Source organism: Telmatherina bonti (genome assembly GCF_933228915.1).
Source record: "Telmatherina bonti genome assembly, chromosome: 14".
NCBI classification, from domain to species: domain Eukaryota; kingdom Metazoa; phylum Chordata; class Actinopteri; order Atheriniformes; family Telmatherinidae; genus Telmatherina; species Telmatherina bonti.
The window spans coordinates 21,357,575-21,382,460 of NC_136612.1; the positions used below are offsets into that span (position 1 = coordinate 21,357,575).

General features: G+C 38.0%; 4 protein-coding genes across 7 annotated transcripts; 3 read left to right on the forward strand and 1 right to left on the reverse strand.

The window, feature by feature from the left end:
• The first annotated feature begins 248 nt into the window (after nucleotides 1-248).
• On the forward strand, nucleotides 249-5,462 carry LOC306765143 (hydroxyacylglutathione hydrolase, mitochondrial-like). 2 transcript variants are annotated; one of them, XM_079252507.1, is made up of 9 exons: nucleotides 249-377; nucleotides 867-1,051; nucleotides 3,224-3,288; nucleotides 3,452-3,569; nucleotides 3,668-3,776; nucleotides 3,884-3,987; nucleotides 4,227-4,328; nucleotides 4,427-4,506; nucleotides 4,583-5,462. In XM_079252507.1, exons 1-9 carry the CDS (start codon nucleotides 311-313, stop codon nucleotides 4,680-4,682), a joined length of 930 nt encoding a protein of 309 aa, XP_079108633.1. In that variant the 5' UTR covers nucleotides 249-310; the 3' UTR covers nucleotides 4,683-5,462. The 2 variants fall into 2 exon arrangements, with proteins under 2 accessions (XP_079108633.1, XP_079108634.1); XM_079252508.1 differs by lacking the exon at nucleotides 249-377 and adding an exon at nucleotides 486-550.
• A 219-nt stretch (nucleotides 5,463-5,681) lies between these two features.
• LOC306765054 (hydroxyacylglutathione hydrolase-like protein) lies at nucleotides 5,682-11,370 on the forward strand. 3 transcript variants are annotated; one of them, XM_079252395.1, is made up of 9 exons: nucleotides 5,682-5,743; nucleotides 5,969-6,103; nucleotides 7,470-7,534; nucleotides 7,602-7,719; nucleotides 7,815-7,923; nucleotides 8,148-8,251; nucleotides 8,463-8,564; nucleotides 10,024-10,103; nucleotides 10,436-11,370. In XM_079252395.1, the coding sequence occupies exons 2-9, from the start codon at nucleotides 5,981-5,983 to the stop codon at nucleotides 10,584-10,586; spliced, it is 852 nt and encodes a 283-aa protein (XP_079108521.1). In that variant the 5' UTR covers nucleotides 5,682-5,743; nucleotides 5,969-5,980; the 3' UTR covers nucleotides 10,587-11,370. The 3 variants fall into 3 exon arrangements, with proteins under 3 accessions (XP_079108521.1, XP_079108522.1, XP_079108523.1); XM_079252396.1 differs by having other exon boundaries at nucleotides 5,695-6,103; nucleotides 8,463-8,537; XM_079252397.1 differs by having other exon boundaries at nucleotides 5,695-6,004.
• Nucleotides 11,371-11,564: 194 nt separating this feature from the next.
• narfl (nuclear prelamin A recognition factor-like) lies at nucleotides 11,565-16,010 on the reverse strand. The gene is made up of 11 exons (XM_079252177.1): nucleotides 15,944-16,010; nucleotides 14,408-14,503; nucleotides 14,177-14,320; nucleotides 13,933-14,062; nucleotides 13,686-13,820; nucleotides 13,483-13,601; nucleotides 13,246-13,375; nucleotides 13,092-13,164; nucleotides 12,860-12,997; nucleotides 12,488-12,645; nucleotides 11,565-12,001 (listed from the first exon to the last, which is right to left on the reverse strand). Exons 1-11 carry the CDS (start codon nucleotides 16,007-16,009, stop codon nucleotides 11,760-11,762), a joined length of 1,431 nt encoding a protein of 476 aa, XP_079108303.1. The 5' UTR covers nucleotide 16,010; the 3' UTR covers nucleotides 11,565-11,759.
• Nucleotides 16,011-17,573: 1,563 nt separating this feature from the next.
• e4f1 (E4F transcription factor 1) lies at nucleotides 17,574-24,471 on the forward strand. The gene is made up of 14 exons (XM_079252495.1): nucleotides 17,574-17,697; nucleotides 17,969-18,096; nucleotides 18,188-18,269; nucleotides 19,043-19,224; nucleotides 19,335-19,455; nucleotides 19,573-19,725; nucleotides 19,870-20,057; nucleotides 20,147-20,380; nucleotides 20,529-20,634; nucleotides 21,351-21,568; nucleotides 21,740-21,938; nucleotides 22,025-22,188; nucleotides 23,480-23,539; nucleotides 23,712-24,471. Exons 1-14 carry the CDS (start codon nucleotides 17,601-17,603, stop codon nucleotides 24,075-24,077), a joined length of 2,298 nt encoding a protein of 765 aa, XP_079108621.1. The 5' UTR covers nucleotides 17,574-17,600; the 3' UTR covers nucleotides 24,078-24,471.
• The last annotated feature ends 415 nt before the right edge of the window (nucleotides 24,472-24,886 follow it).

Below are 24,886 nucleotides of genomic sequence, written 5' to 3' on the forward strand. Positions count from 1 at the left end.
TACCTACGGCAAGTATCAAGGGACAAATGCAGGACCCAAGCATCAACTCAAAACCATTTTTATTATAATATTAAATATGTCTACTCGTATAAATAGTACTACGAAGTCACTAGCATATGTCGTATAACGTTTATTTTTTTAAATTATTATTATTAAATATTTACGCAAAAATTGATCAACATTTCACAATCTGTTGCTCCTGGTTTGATTTGTTAAGCCTTGGAGGGTCATCTTGAAAAAGGGGGCGGAGGCGGAACCACAACCAAACTTTTCTGGTTTATACAAACGTGATAAGACTGTAGTTACTGTAATGTTATTGAAGTCACTTGTAGGGAGTGCCTGCACTCTTATAGGAGCTGCTACAGCGTTAAAATTTGGTACGTCCACACTCTTTTTTTTATGTATGCTAACATGTAGCATGCTAACTTACCACGTCAATGTCACAGTTCCATACTGCTGATGTGTTTATGTTTGTGTCTTAAGACGAGAGCTGTCAGGTGAACGCAGCTGGCCTGCGCTGGAGATAGTTGCAGACTGTCATATTTACCTCGTTAGTGGCTTCTTTTTTTTTTTTTTTTTTTCCAAAAATGTATTTTTATGAAATATAATGTTGATTGATGAAAATTAATCCCGTTTTTATGTAGCATTGAGGCTAATGTATGTTTGAAGTCGAAGTGATCGCGGGTTAAACGTCCAGCCAGTTTGTTGTGACCTTATTTTCATTGTGTTTAAGACATGGAATACATATGAAACACCCGCAAGCTGTCACAATATGAGAATATGTCACCTAAATTAATCAAGTTAAAGCTAAGTAAGATTTTCTTATCTTAATTTTACTTTGCTGTGTGTCTGTTTACTTTATGAAGCACCTCTGGAAGTCAGGGCCCAGGCAGCCGCTCTTATCCACGGCACAGTGAGGAAATCTCACCTGGTGGAACAAGCAAATATGAGGATCGAACTTCTCCCAGCACTTAGTGACAACTACATGTACCTACTGATTGACGAAGACTCAAGAGAAGCAGCTATTGTTGACCCTGTGGAGCCAATAAAGGTCTGTGTTTATTTTTATATTATATTATATTATATTATATTATATTATATTATCCATCCGGGGTTGGGTCGCGGGGGCAGCAGCCTAAGCAGGGAAGCCCAGACTTCCCTCTCCCCAGCCACATTTGCCAACTCTGTGGGGGGGATCCCGAGGCGTTCCCAGGCCAGCCGACAGATATAATCCCTCCAGCGTGACCTGGGTCTTCACCGGGGTCTCCTCCCAGAAGGACGTGCCTGGAACACCTCACCAGGGAGGCGTCCAGGAGGCATCCTGACCAGATGCCCGAGCCACCTCAACTGGTTCCTCTCGATGCGAAGGAGCAGCGGCTCTACTCTGAGCCCCTCCCAAATGACCGAGCTCCTCACCCTATCTCTAAGGGAGAGCCTGGCCACCATGCAGAGGAAACTCATTTCAGCCGCCTGTATACGAGATCTTGTTCTTTCGGTCACGAACCACAGCTCATGACCATAGGAGAGGGTAGGAATGTAGATCGACTGGTAAATCGAGAGCTTCGCCTTCTTGCTCAGCTCCTTCTCCACCACGACAGACCGGAGCAGAGTCCGCATTACTGCAGATGCTGCACCGATCCGTCTGTCAATCTCGCGCTCCATCCTTCCCTCACTCGTGAAAAAGACCCGAGATATTTAAACTCCTCCACTTGAGGCAGGACCTCACTCCTGACCCAGAGAGGGCAATCCACCCTTTTGCGGCTGAGGACCATGGTCTCAGATTTGGAGGTGCTGATTCCCATCCAGGCCGCTTCACACTCGGCCGCGAATCGCTCAAGTGATCACGGCCAGATGAAGCCAACAGGACCACGTCATCTGCAAAAAGCAGGGACCCAATCCTGAGGTCACCGAGCCGGATCCCCTCAACACCTCGGCTGCGCCTAGAAATTCTGTCCATATAAGTTATGAACAGAATTGGTGATAAAGGGCAGATAACATAGTTTATTTTCTAAAGAAAATTTGGCTCAATGTGCAAACTAGTTTATGCTCATTCAGTCCCCAGTCTGCTAAAACAGACTGGGGACTGTTTTTAGCAATGTTGTTGTCTGGAACATATGGTTCATAAACACTTGGAGGTCAGGGTCCAGTCAGCCGTTACATAGTCTCTGGTCAAGCTCATATAAGGGGACATGTTTGGACTTGACCAGAGGTGGAACGGTAAAATAGAATGTCTTTGATCACCTTCAGTATATAATTTTTTATGTCTTTGTAAAGTTGGGGAAAATGCTGTTTGTAACATGTATGTTCATCCAGGCAATTCATACTGGCTGCGAAATGTTTCCAACATTTTTCAAAATGAGGCCAACATCGCTTTACTAACCATGTTGCACTGTCCTGTTTGTATTTAGTCTGTCTGTTAAACACCCCAATGATCGTGGACTGTCGAGAAGATGGAGCTAGCCTGTTTGTTAAAATCTTTTGTTTCCCAGCTGGGAAAACTGCAGATGATGATTGTGTTTTAAGCGCAGATGGAAGCTTGTTGTGTTGCCGTGATTAAGCTTTGTAAAATACAATAGTTATAATAAATTTCACCTAGACGACTGCAGACTCAAAACGCTACAGATTCACATTTAAATAAAATTTAACAAATTACAACTAAGTAGATGATCTAATATATAGTGGCAGTCTGGGTTTGCTTGTCACACTGCAGAAGAAAAGCCACTGCAAGTACATAAGTGATGACATTTTATCTTATGATCAAACAGTTTTTACCCTAAATGAGTAAAGTAAAGATGTGATGTTAGTTTGCATACAGTGATTAAGGCAAAGTGAGCAACCATTAACCTCTTAGCATTGGTTTCATTTGGTTGGGAAGCTGGTCAAAATGAGCCATTTCTTTTTCTTCCACTCAACAGCTCATCATTTTGGTATGTGTTGAAATGAATGTCGAAATGAGCTAAAACACACAAAATTAGAGGGTAGTGTTGTAATATTTGTACAGTTTTCTGTCATTTTACTTTAAAAAGGAGGCTTTGACAAAAGAAGGGTAAGCATCAAATAATAATCCTAACATAGAAAGAAGCTACAAGCAGCAACTTTGTCTTGCCTGATTACCGACTTGAATAACTACCAAATAGTTTGTGATTCCCTTTAATCAACTAACCAACTACTCGATCGGTTTGACTTCTGCACATCTTAAATTAGACTTTTGTGTTTTCAACAGGTTGTGGAAGCTGTGAGAAAACATGGTGTAAAACTCACCACAGTTCTGACTACCCATCACCACTGGTATGCTGCATGTGATGCTTTACCATTAACAAAGCTAAAACCTGTAATGTACAATGTATTGTAACATCATTTACTCTCAGGCCACTCAATTCTGATGAAGCCTGCTAAGAATGTTTGGAAAGAGACTTTTCAATAAGCACACATGTCTCATTTTCTGATGTAGGGATCATGCCAGTGGAAATGAGAAGATGGTGAAGCTAATGCCAGGGCTGAGGGTGTACGGAGGAGACGACAGAGTTGATGCCATCACAAAGAAAGTTTCTCATTCTAACAATATAAAAGTGAGACCGTCTCAATATCTTTTCCACAATAAAGCTACACAGTGAGCTTTGCATGATTTTATATTTGCCCTTGTATGTTTTTTTTTTTTTCTTTTCAGCTCGGATCGCTGAATGTTAAATGTTTGTTTACACCTTGTCACACAACTGGTCATATCTGCTACTATGTGACAAAAGAAAACAGTTCAGAGCCACCTGCTGTTTTTACAGGTATACCAAATCATATTAGTATAAATGGAGAAAAGTTAGCACTGCGTCACATTTTATCTTAAAATGTTCTAATTGGCTAATCTAACACCCCCCCCCCCTCTTTGCAGGTGACACACTGTTTGTGGCTGGTTGTGGTAAATTCTTTGAGGGTACTGCCGAGCAGATGTATAAAGCTTTGATTGAAATTCTGGGACGCCTTCCTCCTGAAACGGTAAATATGCAAATTGTCTTTTGGTTTTGCAAACATTGATTATTTTCAAAGTTTCCAGCATAAATATTACAATTAAAACTAAATGAACTTGATAGAAATTTTAACTAAAACATAATAGCTCTCTTTTTTTTTTTTTTTTTTTAAATAAATGTACATTTTCCTTATTATTGTTCAGAAAATGACCAAGTACAACAAAGTATAAGTTGCTTAGCTGCCTAACTTCAATGTGTTTGTTACAGCGTGTTTACTGCGGTCATGAGTACACCGTCAGCAACCTGAAATTTGCTCATCATGTGGAACCACACAATGAGGTCATCCAGAAAAAGCTTGCATGGGCAAAGGTATTTAATTTATATTTTGCTGGTGCAGTCAGATGATTAATAAAAAGTCTCATAAAAATGAAAACAGCTATGCAGAAACGTGTTTCTTTTTTCTGCAGGAGAAGTGCACCAATGGAGAGCCAACTATTCCATCCACTTTGGCAGATGAATTTACGTTCAATCCCTTTATGAGAGTGAAGTACGTACAACTTAACTGAATGCTTGATGTGTTAGAAGGTCGCAGTTTGTCTTATTCTTTCCAATATTTTACTTAGAGAGAAGTCTGTTCAAGACCATGTGAAGCAGACAGATCCAATTGAAACCATGAGAAGCCTCCGGAAACAAAAAGATGGTTTCCGAGTTCCTAAAGAGTGAAGTCCACTGCATCCATGATGACTTTTTTTCAACTGCTTTGAACATTATGTGCTTTCTGTTAAAAATTCTAATAGAAATTGATTTACACATTAAATCTTGCTAAAGCTACATTTCTTTCCACTTAGCTCAGATGTAGTAAAACTTCAAATTTCCATTGTATTTGGTTTCTTTGGCACATGTTAATGTGAAAGTTATGAGGAATATATGGCCATAAATTTAATGCTTTAAAGGTGTTTTTTAAAAAAAAAAGAAAAGTATTTTAATTAGTAAATGTTTAAGTTCATTTAGTGTTATGATTTATTATCTTGTACAAACAATTTCAGTGCTTAAATTTGAAGCAATTAACAGGACAGGGAGGCACTGGAGCAACAACAGCTGGCATCTGTACAATTTCTGTGAATGGATTTTGTAACAAGTTATTCTGTAAAGATTTGCATTGTTTTATTCTACCAAACTTCACGCCAACAACTTTCATTAAAACACAACACTTCTCTTTTTTCCCCCCCTTGTTTGACTTATAAGTATAGTAAGCAACGCTTTGCTTCTTGAACTATCCACGTTTGGTTGTGGTGATCGTTCCACAAAAGGATTTTTGCAAGTTGTACTTTGTATAGGTGACTAATCAGTCTACCCTCTGATGTATTACACCAAATGAATTTAATGAGGTACAATGCTGCCAAGCAGTCTGTACTACATAAAGTAATGCAAGGTGTTAGAAGTCCTGCAGAAAATTATATAGTATGTTTTTCAAAACAAGAAAAAAATGAACATTTTAACATGCGTGCCTATGGGTTATGTGGAAATTCACATGAATAAAGGTAATATGTTACCGGCACCATAATCTGTCCAGCTTCGTGTTTCTTTTTCTTAGTTTTTAAAGGAAGCTAATGTTTTCTTGATCGTAACAGAGTTTGATGTTTCTGGCTCGATTAAAATGCCTTTGCTGTGACACTTCACACTAAATGTATGATGTCGCGATAACTTCTCAGGCTGAGTGCAGAAATGTATATTTTTAAGAGCAGCAATAACTACTCAGCAGGATTAAACGAACTGACTTTAAAGTAGGGTAATTATTTTTTATTTGTCGGTCTGATTAGATTTAATTTAATGTCAATATTGCAAATAGCTTCAGCTTCACGTCGCTGCTTTGGTTTGCGAATTAAATGAAAGAAATTGGGATTTTCTAAGCTAACAGAGCGTTGTGCTCTCGAGTAGATGTTTAACAAGTGACGCAGATGACGAGGGGTCATTTTTTACTCTGCTAAATAATTAAACTCTTCCTGAAGCGTCCCGTGCGCATGCGTGTGTGGAGTGCCATGAAGGTAAAGGTGATCTCCATCCTGGAAGACAACTACATGTACCTGGTGATAGAGGAGCAGAGCAAAAAGGCCATAGCTGTGGACCCTGCTGTACCTCACCGGGTGAGAGACAGATCATAGTGTTAGAGAATCAAATATAATGTTTTTGTTTTGTCTCATTGTGTTGATTTCTTTTCCTTTTTCCTTTAAACCCTTTCACCAACCACTTTGTTAGGTACCCTGTTCTTAACACAAAAGCTATCAGCCAGTCACATGGCAATAAAAAATACAAAATACTCAGTGAGCAGCAGTTGTCTGAACAAAAATGCCTTGTTGATGTCAGCAGTCAGAAGATTACAGGAAGACTGGTTCAAGATAACAAAAAGGTGAAAGTATTTCAGTCTCTTGGTACAATCAAGGTATACAGAATATCCCACCTGTGAATGCATAACAGGTCAAATCTGGAAGCAGATGCACGGCAGCAACAGAAGACCACACTAGGTGCCAACTGTGGGTTGTTTCATGTCAATATGGCCCAAGATTAATGAAGAATGTTTCCAATGCCTTCCTGAATCTGTAGCACGGGGGATTCATGTCAATCTGCAGGGGAAAAAAAGGAAGGAGTGGAGGGGGGACACATAGAAAAATACTAAAGAAAAAGTAAATAAATAACCAACAATTATGGGCAAGGATAAAAATGTAAAAAAAATATTGGGCAGAGGTAGAAGAAAACCATTTACTAGGGGTAGTATGTTATCAAAGTAATCCAAGACACATGCTTTTTTAAATTAAATAAAACGTGTCCACTGTCAATTACACAAAATGTAGCTCTTATATACAAGTTTTTATACACGACTATCTTTTAGGAATATTCTGCTTGGCTTTTGAGTTGAAATTTAATCTGAAGGCTTTTTATCTTTCTTTTTTGTTTTTTACCCCACTATGACAGTTTTGTTGCATATTTAGTGCCAGAAAATGTGTGTTGATGTTGTGCTCCTTGAGGACAGCAGTATTCTCTTGGCATATCAAACAAACTGACTCTGAAACCACACTTGTCACAAAATATTTAGATGGCTGCTCTTGGTTAAAAATGCAACATTTGAAGTCAACTTCTCTCTTTTTTACAACATTTATCTCAAGTATGGCCCTGCTATCACAAGTGCAACACAGTTTATTTTAGTCAGTCTAAATCCAAAGAATACTGTCAGATACAGTAAGGTGCAATGAAGCCTACATTCTAGCCTCAGGGTTTCTTGATAAAAATAGCTGGTTTTAACATTTTTTATTTTTTTTATTCATACTAGATTAAGATTAAGGCTTTTTGCTCTCACACACATTTTACCCATATGTATTGTCATGCATACCAAATGATTCTTTTCCTTAACATTTGATCCGCCTCTTGCTTTCTCATTTAATGATTTGGTCCATGAAAGATAAATGGTATTGAGCATATTTTGTTGCTGTTGTCGTTTTGCTCTGTTTTTGCCAGCTGCTAGAAATTGTGAAGAGAGAAGGCTTGTGTCTGACTGCAGTCCTCACAACACACCATCACTGGTAAGAACAGTGTTTGGCATAAGATAAGTAAATAGTTAGAAAGCCACTTAGCTATTTTGACTTACAGGGACCATGCCCGGGGGAATGAGGCTCTGTTGAAGGAGATCCCGGGCCTGAGGGTGTACGGGGGAGATGATCGGATCGGGGGTCTTACAGATAAAGTCTCAGATGCTCAGGAACTGAAGGTAGCCGCAGTTACAGGAGTCAAATATCTAATTTAAGAAGACTCATCAGCTATGATTACAATTTTACAAACATCTGTTCTTTTCTTCATTTGCAGTTTAGCTCCATCAATGTGAGGTGCCTGTTTACTCCATGCCATACCTCTGGTCACATGTGCTACTTTGTTTGGGAGGATGAGTGCACTGACGCCCCTGCTGTGTTCACAGGTCTTTGTCTGCACAGGACCAATGAACCAGATGAAATTGAAGAATGCTTGAAAGGCAAAAGTGCCTCACTTTATGTTGCATATATCAATAACTACATTTCAAGTGGCTAGAGATATGAATCCTTAAGCAGTATAGCACACTGACGGTTGGCTTTATTGTTTGTGGTAGTTGAGACTTACCGCTATCCTCTGTGTAATCACGTTTTTCTATGTTTTGGTCATCAGGGGATACACTGTTTATTGGTGGATGTGGACAGTTTCTTGAGGGTACCGCACAACAAATGTACCACAACCTTACCCATGTGCTTGGTTCCCTACCTCAAGACACGGTTAGTGAAGAACAAAAAGATATTTTCTCTGCAGCATTCACGAGATTAACGGCTGCCAATTTGATCTTTGATCATTTAGAGGCACAGTGGTCACTGAAAACACACAATGAAGGGAACAATCTCTGCCTGGTTTAAGCCCATGAAGGACCACATCCCTGGAGCTGTGATGTGATCTGTAGTGTTCTTTAAATTAAGTTTTGTTTATCTGTAGAAGGTGTTCTGCGGACACGAGTACACCATCAAGAACCTGAAGTTTGCCATGCTGGTGGAGCCAGAGAATGAAAAGGTGAAAGAAATGCTGAGCTGGGCCCGGGTGAGCAGTACACAAAAAAAGATAGAAGAATAAAGTTTGCAACTTTTTTTTATGTCATCAGGAATAATTGCAACAATATTAGTCTTACCATGGTTTTTGTTATATTCTTACTGCTCTTACTAATTATGTAAATCCTCAAAAAGAGGTTGCATAGATACTTAAAGACTTTTAAAAGAGGCTGAGCCATTCAGCATCCCAATTACCTGAGTTTTTGGAAAAGGTGACTCAGCTGAAAGCTAGAAATAGATTTAGTAGTATATTGGTGGATTTTCAGACACATTTGGTCCTCTGGTGATAAAGATGATAATATTTAATGAGGTTGTTGTCAAAATCAGATCTTGAAATGATCATCCATGCTTTCATCTCGAGTCGCATTGATTACTGTAACTCTGTTTTCACTTACATAAATAAGACAACTCTAAATAAGCTTCAAATTGTGCAGAACTCTGCTGCCAGACTTTTGACAGGTGCAGCCAGAACAGCCCACATCACCCCTGTTTTGACACGTCTTCATTGGCTTCCTGTTAAATTTCGCATAGATTTTAAAATTTTAGTATTGACCTTTCAGGCGTTACATGGTCAGGCCCTTCAGTATATCACCGACTTACTATGTCCATACTCTTCTGGACGCTCTCTTCGGTCTTCTGGCCAAAACCTCCTGAAGGTTCCAAAAACTCGTTTTAAAACTTGTGGTGACCTGTCTTTCCAGTCTGTTGCTCCCAGACTCTGGAATGAGCTGCCTCTGTCCCTTCGTGTGCTTGACTCTGTGGACTCTTTTAAAATGCAGCTAAAGACTCTACTGTTTAGAAGAGCTTTTGGTTGATTCTTGGATGATTTTAATTCTTGCTGATTGTGTTATTGTACCCATTTTTATGTACAGCACTTTGTGATTTTTATCTGTGAAAAGCGCTTTATAAATAAACTTTACTTACTTACTTACTTACTTACTATTAGGGGAATTTTAGGACATGTACTGATAAGAAGACCACTTTTCTGTTCTTTAGATGAGAAAAAAACAAAACCGGCTGAATATTTTGTCCTTCTTGTACATTTTAAGAATAAAAGTTGATATTTTTAAACAATGTTTAAGATGTTTTGCCAGTTTTTAAATTGAAATTGAAGGATCACCGTTTGCGAAGCTAAGATGGATCAGAATTCTTTATATGTGAATTGCTTTAACTGAACTTAAGAATAGTTTCAGCACAGAAATATAGCGTGCTTTATTAGAGTATTTATTTATTCATTTATTTATCAGGGCTTTGAAAAGATGTTTCAACTATTTCTGTTTATATAGAAGAAGAAACCAAATAGTCTGCCTTGACCAAAGGTATAGAGTTTACTTCAGCTTTCTTTTTTAATACTTAGTTTGAAAAAAGAAAATCTACCTTTTCATTTTTTTTCCCTTTAGAAGAGCCTAATGCTGCTTTATTCTCTTATGCCCATTCTCTTATGTTTACAGGCAAGAGACGACGATGACAAACCCACAGTGCCATCCACCCTCATAGAGGAATTTGAATACAACCCTTTTCTCCGCCTGTCGTGAGTTTTAATGCTTATATCTGTTTGAAAAATATATACATATCAGGTTAGGGTGGGAAGTAGCCTGGATTTTTTCCTGTCTGTAGTTTGTTCCTTACTTTTAGATTATTAAGTGCTTTTGCTCAAAAATTTAGTCTGAAAACAGAAGTTCATCTATTCTTATTTTCTGTGATTATTTCTTGTCTTTTTAAATGATTTTCTCACAAAAGTAGAACATTCGCTGAGAAAAAAAAGTTCACTTTTTGAAAGAAAACAAGTTAGTTTTCCTGCTTCAACTTTTTGTTTATATTGTCTCAATTGATAAACCATAATTCTGATCCTCTTTCCTGCAGGGAGGCAGCAGTGCAAAAGTTCACAGGGAAGACGGATCCCATAGAGGTGATGAGCGTCCTGCGGAAGGAGAAGGACAAGTTTAAGAAGCCCAAGGAGAGACTTCCTCCTCACGCCATGCTAGCTTTGGAGTGGGGGCTGCTCAGACCCTGAGATCCAATTTCTGAGCTTTAAAGACGGGATGTTGCCAAAGAGGAAAGTGACTGAATGCAGCGTGACACAGGTCTATAGAGTGTTGCATTTGCTGCTTTAACTTTTATGCTAAAGGCTGGCGCTCAAGTGGCACACGTCTTTTCACTGTTATAAAACTACGTTTGCACAATAAGACCAGTGTAAAGTCGCTTTCACTGAAGTCCCCTTGCAAAACGCCAGTATATGCTATTTGCCTTACGGCTCCTATTTATCAGGCTGCTGTCCTGCATCAAATCTTCTGACATTTGGAGGTAAAATAACATCTTAGAAGCTGAATTAGCATATGTCCCTGAATGAAGGTCAACCAATTTAACCCAGGAAATTACAAACAACATACAATTGATACCTGCAAATTCAATTTCCGACTGTTTTTTCCATCTGTGTAGATGTTTGTTTCTGTTTAGTAAAATTTCTTAATGAACCTTTTTGACTAATTTTGTTTGGACATACTTGTTACTTTGCATCTGAAAATTCTAATCTAATTTACTATCAAGTACAATTTATGGAAAATTTCAGTTTAATTATTTTGTTAGTGTTTTTTGTCAGGCTTTTTTTATAAACTGTAAAAAGCTTAAAGAGAAAAAAATCATGCAATGTACTTCGATATGAATGTAAATTGCTGCTTTTCAACCCAAAGTTTATTCCCACGCTGTACAAGAGCCAGTAACTGTACATGATACTGATATAATAAACTGACAATAAATTAGGGAAATATTGCTCATGTTTCAACAAGACCTTACAAAACACACAGTTGTAATTAAATAATGTCTTTATTTTCAAAATGCATATATACATGTAATCCTTAAATTAATAAAGAATGATTATAGTTTGGCATGTGTTGGTTTGGCCAACATGTTCAAAGTGTAACAGGTGCTACACAGAAGCTACCATTTATGAAGACAGTTTGCAGTAAAAGGACAAACGATCAGCTCATATATACACATAGTATCATGTTGAAGCATTGTGTATAATATATGGTATCGCCAAGCATACAGCTGAAGTGCTTTAAAGGAACAGACACGTCAGACTACTTTCATAACACTTATCTCTGTAGAGAGGTACAAATGGTCACATAAATGCGAACGGATCGGTCTCCTAAAATTATGCAAACTCTGCAGATACTTTGTCTTGGCATCACCACTTCATCGTGAGTCCGTTGGTCATCTTCTCTACAACATGGTACTGTGTGTGTAGCAGCTCTTTGGCTCTTTCCTTTCCAACGCTCTGAAGCCAGGATTCATACAGCTCAGCCACACGGGTGTCTTCTTCTGGCAGCAAGGTGTGCTCTGCCTTGTAGAGTTCCTCAACTTTCTGGAGAAGTTCCTTTGGATTCTGACCAGTCAAGGGCTTCACCTGCCCACCTCCATTTAGACAGCCTGGGAGTCAACAACGGGGACATGTTACGTACGTGGATGTACTTGGCATTTAATTGGGCCCTACTCACCACGATCTGGCAGACAGTTATCACTCATTTGAGGTCTTAATATGAATGCAATGCTATTTCTTTAATTTTCTTCTCATTATTGTAAAGAGAGTACTCTTCATTGAGCTGCCTGAATTAAATCAGACACCGGTGGAACGCCATTAAGGTTGCAGAAGTTTCCTGATCTCAAGTATCAGTGTTTAACTGAAAGTGTCATAGCAATGGGTCTAACTGGTTATGGGAATGTGATATCTTAGTCTTTATTTTTAATGAAATAATTAAAAAAAACAAGAAAACGTGTATAGATTGAAGACTAACATATTCAAATGTGGATCAAAACTTGCTGTACATACGCATTTAACAAGAAAACCATTTGTGACATATTCTGATCAGGTTACCACTTTGCCAGGCTGTATATATATGGTTTTTTTTACATTACCTGATGGACAGGCCATAACTTCCACAAAGTGATAAGGTGACTTTCCCCTCTTGAGTTTCTGCACAAGGTTCTGAATGTTGCGGAAACCGTATGTTGAGGCAAAGCACAGCACCACTGCACCGTCTTTTTCCAGTCTCACCTCTTGGAAGTCTTTATTCCTGTGACATCAAAAAGGGAAAGTTACATAAACACTGGTCTTGGTACCTGTAAAGCACGCTGGTTAAACTGTGGCAAAATTAAGTGTCTTTTGACTGGAATTAAACTGGTTTGAATGTACCTCACTGGCACAGAGCCTGTCCACATTCATGATTAATTTGAACTCAAGTTTCAAGTTCCTCACATTTTATGACATATTCATGTAGACATACTCACTTCAGAGTCTTGTAAGTGAGCTCCTTCACCTCCTCTCCAAAAAGATGCTTGGCAGCGTAAGTGAAGACATGATGGAGGTAACCACCAGACCCACTACCAGCATGGCTCAGAAACTCATCCTCACACACACTGCTGAGCCTGTGGGAAAAATAAGACATACTGATGAGGTCTGGAACTTTTTAAGAGACAAAGATGAACAAAAAAAAAAAAGTCAAATTGGTACAAAACTTACATTGTATCTAAAGCTCCTGGTGCTACATCATTAAGAGACACATGTTCCTCCTTCAGCATTTTCAGAACCTCTCCTGTTGTAGACAGGAAAGCTGGTAAGTGAGGACATTGTACATACATACGCACAAAAAGAATTATAACTGTATTAACTGTACCAGATGTGATGACGCAATCCACTTCCCGCGTCTCAGCTTTGTTTATGTAGAAGTCTAAGCGTGAGGCCTCAAGCTTCTTGTCAAAACAAGGCATCACTGCCACATGGTAGATCTGCTGTGGGCTCAGTCCCTAACAACACACAGACACACACAACACAAACCTAAGTCTCTTTGTTTGATAACTGCATCTAGTTATATCTGTAGCAGTTAAACCATCAATGCAAACTCAAACAATACCTGTTGTTCTGCAAAATAGCCTTTAACCAGAGAACCCATCACCTGCTGGGGGGAGCGAGTGGTACTAATGTATGGAAGAATATATTCTCCATGTGTCTTCTCTGCATAGCAGATCCAACCTGAAAATAATAAACATTTAAAAATTCAAACATTTTCAAACCCAACATTGAATGTTTTATTTTGTGTTCATGAGTGTATGATACCTGGACAGGCAGATGTTAACATGGGCAGGGCTTTGCTGTCCTGCTCCTTTCTCTGGAAACGCTCCACAAACTCTCTCTGACTCTCCAGCAGACTGAAGGTGCGACTGAAACTGGTATCAAATACATGATGAACTCCTGCAAAAAAAAAAAGCAGCTAAAATCTTTAGATCTGTACCTTTCAGCCATCTCTTTTTCATATAACACTGATGTTTTGTGATACAAAAAGCAGAAAAGAAAAAGCACATACCAAGGCTTTTAAAGAAAAAAGTGAGCCGCCTGCCCGTCTCAGTACTGCTGAGACCATAGTGTGCTGCAAGAGAGGCTCTGGATTGTGGTGACACAGACACAACCACAATCCTCTGCTGTGTCTCGCTGACCTGTGATGAGCGAGTGAATACATTGACATACTAAATTAATACACAGATTAAAAAAGGTTGAAAAACTAATTGCAAAAAGAAGCACCACACAAATGCATTGGGTCAGATCTCTACCTTGTTGTTACGCAGTACTTTTAAAAGCTCCTCGTGACTCTGCTGTGTGATGAGGACGCTCTCAGCTGAGGTGATACAACCACTACAGGCTAAACAGTCATTCAGTGTGATCTTTGCTCTCTCCAGCTTCTGCTTCCCACCATCCTTCAAACATAAAATGGACTGATTTAAGTATTGCCATACAATTTGAATAATTCACATACAGACTGAGTATTAAGTCTTGATCCCTACCTGATTGACTTGAACATAACTGCCATCATCTTCTATCTGTATTTTGGCCACAGATTTACCCTGTTTCTTCTCTACTTTGACAGGTTTGACACATTCCTTCAAAACAGGGGATATATGAACAAAACAAAAGCATAGTGATAAACATCTTTTAATAATCATTATGAGCTAGATAAACAGTAACATCCAAAAAAAAAAAAAACTCGAGGAAAACCAAGTAAGGGTGAATGGAAAGAAAAGAATAATATCTGAACATACAGATACACACAAATACTGGAATTGCTTAATATAATGAACAAATCTCATAATATTGTCAGATATAATTCCAATTAAATTTAGAGCTGCACCTCTTTATACTTTATAACAATGTCTGACTGCTGAATAAACATTTGTTGTACCAGTCACTTTCAGCATGCCATCTTTTTTCCCAACATTTTTTTTCTTGTTGTTGAATACTTTGGGTTGTTGTCTTGAAGATAAAGATTTAAGAATTTTACTTTAAACAAAATATCCCGAAATTAGCATATTAAACTCTAAGATAAGTGATCATTTGATTATATTATTCCTTTTATACATTCACTCCAACAAAGCACAATAAAACGTTTACTGCTTTCATTGGATGGGGTGAGCTATTTTCCTTATGTGCTTAAAAAGGCCTTTCCCAGAAATACACACTAATTACTCTTGAAAGTTTGGGATTTTGTTTATGCAGGTTTGTAAACTTCAGCATTTCTTGTTGTTCTAGAGTTGTGTTCTCCATGGTCTTTACTAAATATGTTAATCGTGCACAGAGTAGAAAGTGAAACCACCAATGCAGCTATTTAAATGCTGATGATGTATGATGTTTTGTTTGTTTGCTTATTTCTTTGTTTTAATCTTCCTATTCTTCCCACAAACTCTATAAAGACACAGATCATAATGTTTTGCCTCTTGTATTATTATTCTAAAGCCACCACAACTTCATGCTCGTGTCTCCCCTTTGTTAGAACATTTCTGATGCAAACTAAGCGGAGCAAAACAACAACAAAATACTGGATAATTCTGGTCCTAGGTAAAAACAAAAGTAAGACCTATGTTTGCCATGCTGACAGAACTCATTTAAATGTGTTATAAGGATACAACAATCTTTTGCATTCTCCTCTAGAGATCCATAATTCATTTACTTCAATCCAGGAGTTTTAGTAACTCTGCAGTGGACTATTTCACTGTAATTAGCAACAAGCTACTAGCCACTACACGCTTCTCTCACTGTTACGTTCCTGTTTAGTTTAGTCTTTAACACTTTGAGATAAGTTAACAGTTCGACCAGTAGATGAACATCGCATTTTGGAATATATTTTTCAGGAAGGACTAATGTTAATGTGTTTTATGCAACGTTACTCACATGCTAACTCTTGAGTTTGTGTGAAGGATCCTAGTCACTGCTAAATTCAATTCCGCTCTGACTACTTTTACAAGACGAGAACAAACAAAGTACAAGCACATCCCTATTCTGGGATTAAACCTACATATCATGTTACATTAGTTCCATAAACCAACCTGAGAAGGTGTAATAAAATCGTCGAGATCAGTCAGCTGCAGGACACCGCTGAAGTGAGAGGCCATATTTACTGCCGTAAAGTCGTCTTTGTTTACTCTCGTGTCGTAAAGACATGTTTTCTGCTGGGCAAAATAAATGTTGACAAAATTACCATACAGGTATGAACGCAAATCGTAAGAATATGCTAAACCTAATACTTTACTGAGTTAATTATAAGAATAATCATCAGTATTATGCAACCACATCTCACTGTAACCTTAAATGTAATTTCTACTTGTACTACTTGTACTTGTACTGTGGTCAGGGAAAGATTGAGAATGTAAACATAATTCAACACAATATTTATTACAATGGCTTGTTTTTTACTCCGAGATCAAATACAATACAAAATTAAGTGTCAACAAAGGGTCTTCTAAATTTTATAATGTGCAGTTTCAGAGTGGGCAGCTCAAGTTTTATTATTATCTTTTCATTTTTCTTTATTGAGTGTTCCCAATCAGCACGTTTACAATTCAGAACATGTACATAACATGGCAAAATATAATCATACAGATGATCAGTATGGGAAGTTCAAAATACATCAATGGCCCCCCAACAAGCTGCTTCCACCAATATTTATTGGGTTTGTCTTGCTTTGTGATTCCACTAGTAGCTCTTGTTACACCAAAGTGATCAGTGACATCATCATCATTTATTACGAAAAGTCAAAGTATTTTCTTAAGTATTCCTATCTTCTTAAGAAGGATATAAAAATTAGTAATTGGTAGAAATAAACTATTAACAAATCAGTATCATTTTAAAAATAGATTTTTGCAAATATAATGAAACAAAAACATTGTTTTGTGCTTCATGGGTGTGTAAGTCATGTATATAAACACATGCATTTACACTTTTAGATCTGTGAACATTTTAGTACAAGTTTTTCAAGTACAGGAATAGACTAGTTTGCTTCTCAAGAGCCACATTCCCCCCAATGTTGAACTTCTATGCCCTTGCACTTTTTTGTGGTATGATATATGTATCCATATGTGATAGGAAATTCAAATAAATAAATTAAGGGAACAGATGGGAGTACAAAACAGTGGTGGTTTCCTTTAAAGGAATGCTTTACACACATCTAAATGTAGATGTTTCAATTGAAAAGCTTGATATTTATTTATTTATTTTTAATAATTTTTCGTTTTAACACCACTAGTGGGGAGGTTAAGACAGTTTGAATTAACAGTATGAATTAATACAAAAGATACGGTGAGATTATATTCATCAGATGCAGTTCTTGATAGTATACTTAGGAGACTTTTAATCTCAATTTTAATTAGTAATCTAGGTTAAACAAATTAGTATATTATGTAAATGGCCATATGGGCCTCTTCATTTTGAATACATCTTATATTGTGCAGACATGAGTGCAAAGCAGTAGATTTTGTGATCAGTGTTCAATTTATTTAATTAATTCTTATTTGAAAATCAAATATAAAACTATAACGAACTAAATGAAAACATTATCGACAGACCGATCCATATTTAACTATTTTCTGCTCTTTATCATAACACACATGCACGCGCCCTTTTGTTGTTATGACTACGGGGTCGTAAATCCGCCATGTTTTCCCTCCTAGATGCAGCGTTGCGACAGAGACGGAGAAGTCAAACGACATGAATGTAGAAAATAATCATACGGCAGAAACAGAGAAGGAGCAAACGAAGAACGGCAACGAGACCATCACTATTCAAGCTACACTGAGTGACGACGGTAAGTTATCCGACCAGCTAAAACAAGCCTGAAATGTTTATAGGTTGTAGTATTTTGGCCTAGCTAACTTCCCCTTCGTGAAATGTTGCTAGCAGCTAAGTGCCATTAGCAACATTAGCTTTCTTACGGTGTTTCCTCGGATTTACGCAGCTTTGGGGTGTAGGCAGGTGGTGGTGTTTTAAAAGTTTGTACCAAACAAAGTGTTGCTTGCAAAACATAGATGATCGATCATGTTTTCTCATGCTGATTTGAATCCCATCTTTGCTTTTAGATGATGTGCACAAGTGTGGACGTTGTCAGTCCGAGTTTTCCACTCTTGATGCTTTCATCCAGCACAAGTTGCAGCAGAGCTGCAAACGCGACGAGGCACGTGATGCTGAACAGGAGGCCAGGCAGGAGGTTGGTACCTAGCTCTGGGTTATGAATAGGAACCATTTGAAATAGGATAGTTCTAGAGGAAAAAATACATGATGGTATTTTAATTTTCCAGGTTAATGCACACAACGGAAGGTATTCATCAGAGGTGAAAACAGAGGATGCATCACTAAATAAACAAGTGAAGACCACTAATGGTGGGTCAAAAGAATTATTCTGCCATTTATTTATTTTACCTTTTACTGTACTCATTAGCTTAATAGTTTCCTGCTAAAGCAAGTGCAACTGCTTGTCAGATTGTTATTATTTTTAAGTTATCGTACTGTAAGTAAAACCTACAGTATGTGAAACATATTAGTAGCTGAAATGAGTAAATGTTTTGTTTGGGAAAGTAGCTGAAGATTTTCTTTATCAATAAATTGATATGTTGAAGCAACAGTACATAACTTTCCAACCTTAAAACTCTGTACTTTAGACTTATTTTGATGGCATATTCATATCGATTATGTATGTTCCTGGAGCTATTGGTGTCCTGCAGTCCTGAGGCTGAGAAACAAACTTAATGGATGTTTTTTGCCCCTATCCTGGGGTGTCATGTTAAAGCTGCTGCTTCACACTACGCACTACTTGTTTTGTACATGCACTGTGGCTGTTTCAGCAAAGAAACCTTAAGATGACATTTTTTGGAAGAAGCAAGGAAAATAAAGACATAAAATAGCAGTGGAAAGGATAAGACAAGAGTTGACTTAAAGCTGACACTTACTGGCTCAGAAGAGAGATTGGATGCAAGGCGAATGCTGAATTAGCCTTTAGTTGGGGGCTAACTTGCCAGTTTACTAGTGTTGCTTTAACATTAACTGTAGCATTGGCATTGAGTCAGCTTTCTTTTTTTTAAATACTTGGAATTCAGTCTTATATATGCGATGTTATATGGTGCATTAAATTGCCATTTGATCTTTTTTTGACTCAGATGAAAGCAGTGGTATTTTGGGTAGAGGTCGCAGGAAAAAAACTGCCTCACTGAAAGTCACTGACCAGTCTGATGGTGCAGAAGGTTTTTTATTTGATGGTGCTGACAGCGACAAACTGACGTATAAAGTCAATCAAGATGGACGTTACATTTGCTTCCTTTGTGACAAGACATTTAAAACAGTGAGTCATACCTTTCATTTATATAAATTTTAAACTAGAGAATGTAAATTGTTTTAAATGTACATATTTGTTCTTGCTCTCACAGTTGTTGTTATTGTTTCTTTCCACAGGCAAACATCTTAAAAACACACATGAAAACACATAGTGACCAGAAGAACTTCTCATGTGAGCTATGTGAAACCTCATTCCGTACCAAAGGCTCCCTGATACGCCACAACCGTCGTCATACTGGTGCGCAGAAAAAATATATATATTAAAAAGAGATGACATGTAATTTTCAGCTGTTCTCTGTGTTTTCCTCTCAGAAAATAAAGCTAATCAAAACTTCATTTTTCTTTTGTTTTCCAGATGAGCGACCGTACCGATGTACCCTTTGTGGTCAGTCTTTCAGAGAATCAGGGGCTCTCACAAGACATCTTAAAGCTCTAACTCCCTGCACAGAAAAGATTCGTTTTGTTCAATATAAGGAAATTCTCGTCAGCAAGGATGGGCAACAGAAAGGTCAGATTTTCCTTTCTTTTTCTTTTCTTAGTGGAGAGGGGAGTGTCAGTTTATCAAAACATTCAGAGGTTTTATTTTTCTACTCTGAGAACTCAGTTCAGGATGTTTTGATTAAAGTTCACTGATTTTCTGTGAATACTTAAGGAGTTGGAGCCGATCAAGCTGCTGGAGCTGCCCAGCAAGAGGTGGTAGTTGTGGAGCAACAGCCAGAGGAGCAGGAGATGGTGGAGGCTCAGACTGCTGTTGTGAGTGTTGTAGAGGCCGGTTCCCAAGAGGTGCTCAGCCAGGTTCATTTTACAATGGAAGTGGATGGAACAATGCAGGAACAGCAGGTGAAGACGCACATGACAAGTCTAGAATAGTTCAGCTTGTTGTTCCTGTTCAAAGAGTTCTGTTGACCGGTTGCTTTGGCCTTGAACAGGTGGTGGTGGAGCAGTCACAGGCAGAAGCCCTGGATGCTGCAGCCGCAGCTGGTGATAATCTCATCTGCCAGGCTATCATCAACTCTGGCATCGCACTGGAGACAGAGGAAACAGTGGTTGAGGAGCTCCCACAGACAATTGAAGAAATGGATAAAGAGATTTCTGAACGTCCTGATTCTGATCAGGGTATCATTGAGATTCAAGTTAAAGAAGAGTTTGTCGAGATGGAGGAGGTACGTGGAAAAGTGCTGGGGGTGGGAATAACCAGTGTGTAGATTCTGTAATCAATGATGGATTGTAAGATAATATCAATTTCTATAGCAGGTAGTGTTGAAAGAATTCGGTCCATTTAAAAACCTAAAAGACTTGTTTTTCTCTTAGGCAGGAAATGGTGAACGGACATCCACAAAACTATATAAATGTCCGCACTGTAACCGATCCTTCAAGGGCTTAAATTATTTTCGTTTTCATGTTAAAGGTCATTTAGGTAAGTCATGCATTGATGAGGTTTTTCCACGACTGTAAAGGAGCCTTCCATGTATGCAAGTTAAATGAATCAGAGAGCAGAATTTCCATGTTGTTTTTCTGTTGAGTAGCAGTAGTTCATTGGCTTGATTGAAATGTCTTTCTCCCAATGGCTCGGTGGGGAGGGGAATCAAAAACTACTAGACAGATTTTCAGTATTTATTTTTTCTGAGAATGGGTCTTGGTCTAACCTGGATTACATTAAATGTTGGGAACGATCTAGATTCAGGAACTTGGAAGGATTTTCATCACTGTGCGATATACATTTTCAGTTTATATGTGCATATTACTCCACAATAAATGGCCAGAGCCAAATAAAATACAGGAGATTTTCCCAAGAGGCTTCACATGTTTTCAAAGATAGTTCTGGATCCCAGTAAAATTCTGGATACTACAATCCAGGACAGGAAAAATTAGAGGATCTTTGAAATTTTCATTACTGCAAGAGAACAATATAATTGTGAACCTGCAACAAACACCAAAATATAGCCAAGACACTTTGTATTCATTATCAGTGAATCTAATAGGGTATACATATAAAATGAATGTAGGACTATAACATGGGGTGGAAATTTTATTTATTTTTAATTGCTTTACTGTGGCATTCTAATCATTATGTAGTGGAAGGATTATTTATTTAGCAAAATAAATATTCTTTTTATTTTCCTCTTCATGCAGGTTATAAACCTTTTAAGTGTACACTATGTCACAAAGAGTTTTTAACGGGGTACCTACTGAAGAAACACATGGAGGTTCATGTCAGTGAGAGGCGATATAAGTGTGGTGAGTGTGGAAAGCTGTATAAAACCATTGGACATGTACGTGAACACATGAGGGCTCATTCAGATGAAAGACCATACCACTGTACAAGGTGCAACAAAGGGTACAAGACCAAGGTAAAGTAGATATAAATACCAGTATTAATTGAACATATCTTTGTGTCTGGTTTATGTCTTTATCTTCACTGATTTGTATTAAGGTTATTCTTTGTATTTCATCAGTTTTTATAACAATACAGAATACTATTTATTTTGAAATGACAGTTTTGTTTTTTCAATTTTGTCCAGAATGCCTTACAAGTGCACCAAAGGACACATGGTGATGAGAAACCCTATGTATGTGAGTTCTGCTTCAGAGGCTTCAGAGAAAAAGGCTCTCTAGTGAGACATATTCGTCATCACACTGGAGAGAAGCCTTTTAAGTGCCCAAAGTGTGGACGGGGCTTTGCAGAACATGGGACTCTCAACCGGCATATGCGTGCTAAAGGTCAGGGTAATGAACATAATTTGACTTAACAAAACAAGAATGTGCTGCATTGACACATACAGACTAACAACATGTTTCTACACCAGGAGGTTGCCATCGAGAAGATTCTAGTGAGCAGCAAGCTGCTGGAACACAAGAGCAGGTCTCTGTGGACAGCCTCCCCACCACGGCCATCATCTCAGAGGATCCTCATGCTGTGTTGGTTGAGTTCTCCTCAGTGGTGGCAGACACACAGGAGTATATTATAAAGGTGGGAGCAACACTGGGATCAGGCTTAAGAGAAAATGCAAATTTATTAAAGCTGTTGTTGGCAAAAAGGATTCTAAAAGCTGATGTAGTTTTTCATTTATAGTAATTTATTGACTTAATACATGTTTGCAACAGTTATTTATTGGGGTGCTTATGTCACTCTCTACCAGATGGTAATCAGCTGAAACTTGGTCTTAATCGTAATACCGGTGGAGATTTTTTCTGAAACCAATGAGAAGAGACCTGCAGAGTTTTATTCCTCCACTTACTACTGTGATATGGGTCCCTTGTATTAGGATTAGATAAAGCAAGTGAATGAATTTTGTGTTCACTTGGTGATAACAGCACAGCAAGCAGTAGGAAAATGTTAGCAGTGAAGGAGCAAATACTCTACAGATTGAGGATAATGTTGGCAACTGGGAATGTGACAGGTGTCTATCCTGAGTATAGAGGAAGCAAAAAGCTCACAGTGGAAATTCCCGTTTTCTTTTACTTGTCAAAAATGACAGGCAAGGCTACTTGATGGAAATTATGCTGATATAAATGTTCCTGAGTGTATACACAACCATGAGGAGAAGGTGGGAAGCAGCAAACAGATCTGTTGAAAAGAAAATGGAGGAGCAGCTCATTGCAGGAACACATTCTCTTGCTCAGCAGCTGCAAATATTTAGGAATATTTGCTACGAATCATCATCTTACTCAGTGATTTTATAAATTTTTTAAGGGGCCGAGATGGAAGATCTTCACAGGAAGTCCAGCGCAATTGTTCTGGACTTTACAGCTTGTCCTGTAAAATAGCTTAAAAGGCAGAGGAGGAATAATGTGATTTTAACAATGTGAGTTTTCAGTAGCACAGATCAAAAAATGAAACAAAATGGTTGTTAGCTATATAGAGAGAAATGAATAGCTTGTTAACAGCAGCTCACAGCAGCAGTTTACAAATTGTTATATCTTTGTATATCTGCCGTTATTATTTGGTGTATAACGTTTTTTGTTTTTTTTTAAAATTTAGAATAGTTACAATAATAAATGTTACATGATTAATCAAATATAGATGCAGAGTTCAGTTTTTGCTTAATTGTGTTTCAAGTTATTGGAAATCTCTAATTGGCCTCAAAAATTTGAACTGGGGCATCCTTAATTATTTATTACTTTTTGAAATCCTTGTAACATTCACAGAGTATTTTTAGGGATTTCAGTGCAGGAATCTCTCCCATTTCTTTCAAAGGGTTTACATAGAAATTACATCTAAGTTTGTTTTTCAATTATTTTGCTTCTTTCAAATCTTTCAGACTCAACCTGAAGAAGAAATACAGGAAGAAGTTACTCTGATTCAAGACAGCCAAAATGAGGTCAGTATGCACATTGGGAAAATCTGTATTGTTAAAGTAACTGCACCGTTTGAGAAAATCAACTTGACAAACACAACTCTCTCGTATTCTAAATTTACCAGCTAAAGGTAATTTAGATTAGACTCTATCAAAAAGTCCCCCTTAACATTTCTGTCAAATGTCTCCCTCCCAGATGGGAAACCAGATCATGAAAGTCGTTCAGCAAATTGTCAGCCAGTCGCATGGCTCGGGCAGCCACCAAATAATTGTGAGAAATGTGTCTGTGAACGAGGAAGGCACATCCATTTCTGACTGCGGTGACACCATCACAATCGCTACACCTGAGAGCCTGACAGAGCAGGTGGCCATGACGCTGGCCTCCGCCATCAGTGACGGCACGCTTCTGGCCACGGCAGGTACCGTGGAGGCGACAGAGGGAACTGTTACTATGGTTACCACAGAGGAAGCAGCAGAGGAGGGAATACAGATGGTGCAGCAGCAAGAAGAATATGTCATCACCTCCCCAGAGGAAGTGGAGATTCAGACCGTTATTGTATGATCAAAGAGCATATTAACTGTGAACTGCAGAGGCATTGGCTCCAACTGAAACTGTGAAGTTTTTCAGCTTCACAAGTGGATGAAGCAAATGCTCAACTAAAAACCAAAGGGTTAATTGGGTTTAAGGGTGCAGAAATGGAAGAGGTTTAGTTTCATCACATTTGATTTTTTTTTTTTTAAATTTACTCAAAAAATGTGTTCACTGTATTCAGTGTTCTAACTAATTAACTAATTACACATAAACACACTGCTTAAAAGAGTTGATGGATTACTTTTGTCAATTTTTTTTTTATTCAAACATTTGGCCAGAAGACTTGTTTGATGTTACAAAATCACTCAATTTTTGCCTTTATTTGCTGTAATCTACTGTCTTTCCTACAGAAAAAAAAAACAAACAAGCAAAAAAAAAGAATTCTTTTTATGTCTTTTACTATCGAGCATGACATAATTTCAGTGTTTTTCCTTTTGGTCTCGAATGTCTGCTTCGGCCACAGTCACGTTTTTAAACTTTTTATCTGAAGTGTGATGTCCTATAGAGGCAAACGTGTACATCTGCCTATACAAGGCCATCCATGATGTAGTGTTGTTGTTCTGAGCTGTGCGATTGTGAAGCATGACCGATACACCTGAGAGATGTCTTAAGTGAGTAAACCCAAACACAGTTTGCATCAAATAAATCTTTTTTTTTTACACAGCTGACTTAATATTTAATTGTATTCTTACTGTTTGTCTCCATCTATCATGGGATGATTCACATTTTCTTTGTACTTTTGTAAATTGTGATTTCTTTGTTTAAATTGTGTTACTGTA

Excerpts from the sequence above, each read along its gene's own strand:
- LOC306765143 (XM_079252507.1), top strand. The coding sequence starts at position 311 with ATGTTATTGAAGTCACTTGTAGGGAGTGCCTGCACTCTTATAGGAGCT. Across the intron at positions 3,988-4,226 it reads GACGCCTTCCTCCTGAAACG|CGTGTTTACTGCGGTCATGA; the intron begins GTAAATATGCAA and ends TGTTTGTTACAG. Across the intron at positions 4,507-4,582 it reads AATCCCTTTATGAGAGTGAA|AGAGAAGTCTGTTCAAGACC; the intron begins GTACGTACAACT and ends TATTTTACTTAG.
- LOC306765054 (XM_079252395.1), top strand. The coding sequence starts at position 5,981 with ATGCGTGTGTGGAGTGCCATGAAGGTAAAGGTGATCTCCATCCTGGAA. Across the intron at positions 7,720-7,814 it reads CAGATGCTCAGGAACTGAAG|TTTAGCTCCATCAATGTGAG; the intron begins GTAGCCGCAGTT and ends CTTCATTTGCAG. Across the intron at positions 10,104-10,435 it reads AACCCTTTTCTCCGCCTGTC|GGAGGCAGCAGTGCAAAAGT; the intron begins GTGAGTTTTAAT and ends TCTTTCCTGCAG.
- narfl (XM_079252177.1), bottom strand. The coding sequence starts at position 16,009 with ATGGCCTCTCACTTCAGCGGTGTCCTGCAGCTGACTGATCTCGACGAT. Across the intron at positions 12,998-13,091 it reads CCAGGAGCTTTAGATACAAT|GCTCAGCAGTGTGTGTGAGG; the intron begins GTAAGTTTTGTA and ends TTTTTCCCACAG. Across the intron at positions 12,002-12,487 it reads AGTTATGGCCTGTCCATCAG|GCTGTCTAAATGGAGGTGGG; the intron begins GTAATGTAAAAA and ends GTTGACTCCCAG.
- e4f1 (XM_079252495.1), top strand. The coding sequence starts at position 17,601 with ATGAATGTAGAAAATAATCATACGGCAGAAACAGAGAAGGAGCAAACG. Across the intron at positions 19,456-19,572 it reads CCACAACCGTCGTCATACTG|ATGAGCGACCGTACCGATGT; the intron begins GTGCGCAGAAAA and ends TTTGTTTTCCAG. Across the intron at positions 23,540-23,711 it reads TTCAAGACAGCCAAAATGAG|ATGGGAAACCAGATCATGAA; the intron begins GTCAGTATGCAC and ends TCTCCCTCCCAG.